The sequence below is a fragment of the Danio aesculapii genome, chromosome 11, assembly GCF_903798145.1.
Source record: "Danio aesculapii chromosome 11, fDanAes4.1, whole genome shotgun sequence".
NCBI classification, from domain to species: Eukaryota; Metazoa; Chordata; class Actinopteri; order Cypriniformes; family Danionidae; genus Danio; species Danio aesculapii.
Window position 1 is genome coordinate 43,129,848 of NC_079445.1, and position 6,879 is coordinate 43,136,726.

Genomic DNA, 6,879 nt, shown 5'->3' on the forward strand with positions numbered 1-6,879 from the left:
ATCAAGGAAATTAGCACCAGGTGCCAGATTAACACCAATAACTGGGAGGTATCTGAAAGTGTTCTCTAATTTTGATCAGTGTGTTTTCTGCAAAATAATGTTTTTTGTTGAAACGCCTTAGTTATTTTGTGGAAAAGGTGTTCTGGTAGCATGGTATAGACGGGACAAAAACTCCATCTGTTGAGCAGTGAAGATGATGTTATTTCAGAATTGTTCAATTATTTATAAATTGTTCTCTAATTTTGATCGCCACTGTATGTATATATATATATATATATATATATATATATATATATATATATGAATAAATATATAAATATGAATAAATATGAATAAATATAAATAATTATATATAAAAAAAAATATATATATATATATATATATATATATATATATATAAATAAATACAAGTAAAAACATAAAAAAACATAATTTGCAATGACAAGCATTATACAAAAATCATACAAATAACAACAATGCTAATAAAAACTCATAAGATCTTTTAATTTAGTCAATGATAAAACTTCTACAAGTCTTATAGGAGACATTTTTTAAATATTTTTCTTTTTAAATACTCAGATTAATATATTTTCAGAATAAAAATGTTCTCTAATATCATTAAAAAATGCATTTGTGCATGTTAGTTAATAATAATACAGTCATTGTTAATACAATTACATTGTTTTACAATACAATAATACATTGTTAGTTCATGTTAACTCATGGTGCATGAACTAATGTTAATTCAAGTTAGGAAATACATGCATTAAATATTATTGTAAAGTCAGAGCACAATTCATCACTCAAGTCAAAATTAAACAAGAATCAGAAATGTGGTCTCACTTCATAAATTGCATGACTTATTTTTTTTTATAATTTTATTTTATTTTTTCTGGGTTTTCACCTTTAATTGATAGGACAGTAGAGATTATTGACAGGAAAGCATGGGGAGCAGAGAGAGGGGAAGGATCGGCATAGGACCACGAGGCGGGAATTCAACTCGGGTCGCTGTGAGCATCGGAGTGCATGTGTCGACGCACTAACCACTACACCACTGGCACCGTCTGCATGACTTTTTTAAAAGATAAAATTGCTTGTGGCGTTCAGCTTAGCAGGTCTGGGTCCACATTTTTACTATGGTACATCACTATTATTTTCATCCTGCCATGCTTTACTGCTTGAGATTTCTCACACCCTAAAATGACTTTAAAAGACCTCAGAAGCCCCCTCAAACGCTTTCATATACATTGTTCTGTGAAAAACAGAACAAGGATCTAATAAACAATAAATAAACTCAGCAGGAAGGACGATAGTAAAACTGTTTCCGTGACTCCGGACGACACATTAAAGAGAGCTCAGAGAGAAAAAAAATAAACCCCAGGAAGGAGGACAAATTAATACCGCATGTGTGTCTTCGTGATATGTGGAGAAATCACTTGTGTAATGCAAAGACTTAAAGGAATGTTCCGGAATTTAATGACTAGGATAAAATAAGAGGAAAGCATAGCAAATCAATATTTCAAAATGCATTGTATTCATAATAAAACCAATAAAGCAAACATTACACTTTACCTCTTATATTTAAGATCCCCATTTAACATTCACTAGCTTGTTTATATATATATATATAAATCTATTTGGCTACACCTGCATTCAATTGGCCAACAATATAGCATAAATAAGTAATATTGTGCAATTTTAACAAGAAAAATAAATGTTTCTATTGTAATAAATGCATTCATTCAATCATTATACTTCAGCTTCAGCATTCCACAGTGGAACGAACCGATAACTATTCCAGCATTTGTTTTACGAAGTGGATGCCCTTCCAGCTGCAACTCAGTACTGGGATTGTACCAATTTTTGTTTATAGTACGGGTTGCACCAACTAGTTCGACCAAAACAGTCAAGTGTGCAGCCGCAGAGGTGCAATAAACTTTATGTGTAAACATCATCCCAGGTGAGCGCGGTGAAGATACACCCGGTGTGAGGAGACTTCTGATAACCAAGGTGAGCAATAACTGTGACCTGCACATCATAAAGATCGTGCATTATGTTTTTATGAAATAACTTACCATGAATTGGTGTACTGTGTGTACCCATGTGCTAATGTTGTGTTATAAACTAAATGAACAGTGTTGCTGACAATGTATTAGTTTTTCACAAATATTAGTCATTGGTAATGCTGAATTGCTTTTGCAACGTGTTATATATATATATATATATATATATATATATATATATATATATATATATATATATATATACACACATATATATATATATACAAACATATATATTTATATATATATATATAATAGGGGTGTCAAAATAAATTGTTTTTTCGGTGCACCGCGATGCAGACGCGGACAATTCGGTATCGGTTCAGTAATAATCATAACCGGTTATTATGTACTGACGTCATTCATCTCAATTGCGCTATGTCGCCGTAGCTTACTATGGCGAGGAAGGCGAGCGAGTATTTACAACGCTCCAACTACTTAAAACGCAGAAACTGTGCACAATTTTACTGCGTGTGTGTTTTCTGGACAGTCTTTCACTGACACTTACAGCAGAAGCTCCTTCACTGCGATTGAGAGAATGAAAGTAAACTCCATTTCTCTCTCTCGCTCTCTCACTGTGGTCCATTTGACCTGCTGGCGTGACTTTTCCTCTCCTCTCGGCTGTTACAGCAATACTTCTGGATACAGACACAAGCGCGTGTCTGCAGAGTTTTCTCCACCGTGTCTATCATGGATCAGCTGTGATCGCCGCTGCCGTTTATGAGTGTCACTCATCTGTAAAGAATGCAGCACGCAAGAGCCAATTTCTGTTGAGCGTGTGACCAATGAAAAGGTGTAAGAGAACTTGGTAGACAAGGCTCGGAGAGCGAGCGGGATATTTATATTTGTTTATTTGCTATAAATGCTCTTGCTGTTTAAAGGCACAGTTTATATTTCTGATTGTTTGTGTTAAAGGACAAAAATGTGTTACAAATAGTATATAAATCTATTTATACATTTTAAGACAAGAATTGCTGCTGTGAAAAAAATACAAAACTGTGTATGGAAAGCATCGTCAATGCTCCGTGATGCACCGAGATATCGAATTGAACCGAATCTATGGCATGATAATCGTAACCAAACCGTGAGCTGGTTACAGTGTAGGTTCCCAGCTCTAATATATATATATATATATGCGTTGGGAGGTGTGTTTGTTTGTGTGTGTTTGTCTCTCTCTTCCTCTTTCCACCTGCAGGCCCCGCTCTAACTACGCAGGCGACGTGCCCTGGGATTGGAGGAGGTTACCCAGGGCGTCCTTTAAAAAGAGAACAATGGGTGTAGGGGGCGGGGGAGCGAGTGTTGTTGGCGTGTTGTTTGAGATTGTGATAAAGTTATTCCTGTTGTTGACTTTGTGTTGTATACCCATCCGTGTTTCCCCACTTACTATTATTTTTGTTTTGGTTTGTGTGTTTGTTGATTGTCAATATTGTAAATAGATACAGGGCTTTTCTTTTTTGTAAATATTTTCACCTGTTTTTTTGTTAGTCAGGGAGATAAGTGTAGATTTTGTATTTTTATTTCTGTTATTTTATTAGGTGTAGTAAGTTTCATTTGGGTGTTTAGTTAGTGTATTTTTGCTTATTATTTTTCTGTGGGTTCACCCCGAGGTATTTGGCTTCACGCTTTTCTTGGTGATAAAAAAAGAAAAGACAAAAAAAAGACAAATAAAGAGACCCTACATAAAGGGGTTATTAAAAGTGAATTTTATTTGTCGTATATATATATATTTCCTGAAAATTAATATGCGGATTTAATGCTCAATAAATACTGTATAATCAATGTTGAAACAGATGTGTTGCTTTATAGTTGTGACTCTTTTCTAAATTCAATTGAACAGTTTATTGAAATAATAACAGTTTGTAACATGTATTTAATGTCCTTGATCAATTTAGTTTGTTTTAATTAGATTTTAAGCATTCGATTGGTGAAGTTTTGTTCCTAACTACTGTCTCCACTGGCTTGCTCGGTTTGGGACTTGTGGAGCTGCGCATCGATGGATTTGCTCTTCAGTGTTTGGACTTTCAGCAGAGAAAATTAAACCACACTGAACTTCAACTCTGAAAACTGGACTGACACAGTTTCAATCTACTAGAACTTCTATGTTAAGCTGCTTTGACACAATCTACATTGTAAAGCACCAGAGAAATAAAGATGAATTGAAAAACATTAAAGGTATATAAAAAAAGTGCAACTTGGTTTAAATCAAATGTTGATAGTTATAATCAATGGATGAGATCTAAAACAGACAGTTCCCCTTTTAGATCTAAACATCTTTAACTTAAACCTTTCAAGTTTCATGGCAAAAAAACAAGAAAACTAAGCAAACGAGAGGAAACAAATGTATCCAAACAGGAATTAAAGGCGCTAAAGTGAAGCGAGAGATCAGAGAAGCAGATCAGTGATGATCTCAGCCATTGTTCCTCTGAAGTCAGCTTGATTTATGACATCCAGTGAACATTTCAAGCCAAACAGCACATCAGGGACACGGCAGGTTCACCGCAGGAGTGCAGATGACGACACACTAAGCTGTCCTGACCGCTGAACAATGTTTGGGTTCACAGTAATTAAAGCTTTGCCTCTGTCGCCATCTCTGTTTAAAACATGTAACTGCAGTTATTTGCTGAAAGATATTCTCTACTTGAGATGAGCATCGGCTCCTCTGTGCAGATGAAATGTATTGTTTTGCTGCATTTGCGTGGCTGTCATTAGCTATGCTTCCACCTGCCTATGTTTATGTGCATTCTGGAATAACACATCAAAAAAATGCTTAAAGTAAACGACAAGATGCAAAAAATAAAAAAATGTGCATTTAAAAAAACCTATGCGCACAACTGAGCAGGATAAACTTTTTTTAATCGGATAAGAATTGCGTATGAACTACAATGGAAATAGATTTACATAACAAATCCCAGCATCAAAAATCATGTGATGATGTCAGTGCCAGTAGCCTAGTGGTTAAGTGCGCTGACATATAGGCGCACTGCGACCAGAGTTCGATTCCCAGCCTGAGTTCCTTTGCTGACTCTTCCCCTCGCTCTGCTCCCAATACTTTCCTGTCTGTAACCTCCACTGTCCTATCTAAATTAAAGGTGAAAAACCTTTGATAATTAAAAAATAATTTAAAAATAATTATTTAAAAATGTGTGATGGGGCGCAGTAATGCTTTTGCCACCGTAAAATGCCCTAGCCAAAGTCCGTCATCACAGTAGTTCAGTATTGTTATTATTATTATTACTTAAAGAACTATCATGAAGCGTCTGCACTCCCAAAGAGCATCTCACGTCTCCAAAAGCCACTGCTTTCATTGCATTTCATATCAACTCATTTACTACAGAAGAAAAAAGGCCAACAGTGGCTTATCCTGCAGGAGCATAGTTTATTATTCTTTCTTACATTATTCGCCAGAAAATGATAACTTGTTTTCTTTGACCCACAGAATGGAAACAGAATCACAGCAGTCCAAGGTATTTTATTCTCCAACAACAACTGAAAACGAACAACACAGCCTGAGAACGAATAAAACAGCCTCATCTAGATGCTTTGAATCTTTCACACAGCTGCTCCTGACTGTTTGGCGTGTAATAATGACTATTATAGAAATGCAATCACAGAAAACCTGTTCACACTTTACAATAAGGTTTCATTAGTTAATGTTAGTCAATTCATTTACTAACATGAACTAATAATGAAAAATAATTGTAAAGCATTTATTAATCATAGTTAAACATGCATTATTAAAATCCAAATTTGTGCTTCTTAACATTAGTTAATACACGGAGTTAACATGAACCAACAATAAACAACTTTATTACACTATCATTAACGAAGATGAATAAACACTGTACTAAATGTATACGTCAGTGTTTGTTCATGTTATTGAATACATTAACTAGCATTAACTAATACAACCTTATTGTAAAGTGTTACCAAATCTTATCCAACACATTTATTTCTACAAATTTTTATCAAAACAAGACTGCAGCTGTAACCTTAAAGAGCATAGAGTACCTTGGAGCTGGCTAGCTCTCTCCTGGTGCTGGCTCTGGAGCTGGAAGCTGGCCTGCAGATTGCTGATCTCCACTTCATATTTGGCTGCCGTCTGTCTCCATTTGTCCAGCTCGGCAGTGACGACGCTCAGGTCTCCTTGTAGAGCGGCGATCTCTCGCTCCCGTTCGGCGGTGGCAGCCTCCATGGTGTGCCGGAGCACCAGGATCTCTTCCTGAGCGCTGTACAGCTCCTCTCTGGTGGTGGTGATGGTGTTCTCTCGCTGCTCTCGCAAAGCCTCCATATCAGACTGCAGCTTCGCTAGTTGAGCTGAATGAAAAGTGTTATTGTATATTAAGTGTATTATATTTTACCAAGACTGATGAGTGGTGTTTATATCTAGCAGTGACAGGCAGTGCAATATTTATCTTCTATAATAATAATGTTATCATTATTATCATAGACGTGGCACTTCTGAGCAATTAGAGCGTTATGGATGTGACATTTGCTGTAAAAACTCCAAACATAAATCCAAAGAGAAAGTATATGTTACTTAAGTTTATGTTATTACATTGAAACATCTGCTTATATTTTTCAAAGCCCCTAACCAGAGTAATGGGATAAGAAAAATATCAATCTGTAAACATGCTTTACATTATAAATGAGGAAAATAAACACGTTATGGATGTGAACAAAAAAGCTAGTAAGTTTACAGTGATACAACATCCTTTGGAGAAATTCTGGGAATTAAACTGCACAACCTAAAAGAAACAATGCTAATCTAAAGGATATGAGTTGGGTCTCTATAGAACAAATATGATTGATTTATTTT

At 35.4% G+C, this 6,879-nt stretch overlaps 1 protein-coding gene across 1 annotated transcript in view; it reads right to left on the bottom strand.

Moving 5' to 3' along the window:
- Positions 1-6,879, bottom strand: part of slmapa (sarcolemma associated protein a) — a 103,463-nt gene that overhangs the window by 18,746 nt on the left and 77,838 nt on the right. The window contains exon 11 of the mRNA XM_056468853.1: positions 6,072-6,357. Within this exon, the coding sequence (XP_056324828.1) occupies positions 6,072-6,357 (286 nt within the window). The remainder of the gene's footprint in view (positions 1-6,071; positions 6,358-6,879) is intronic.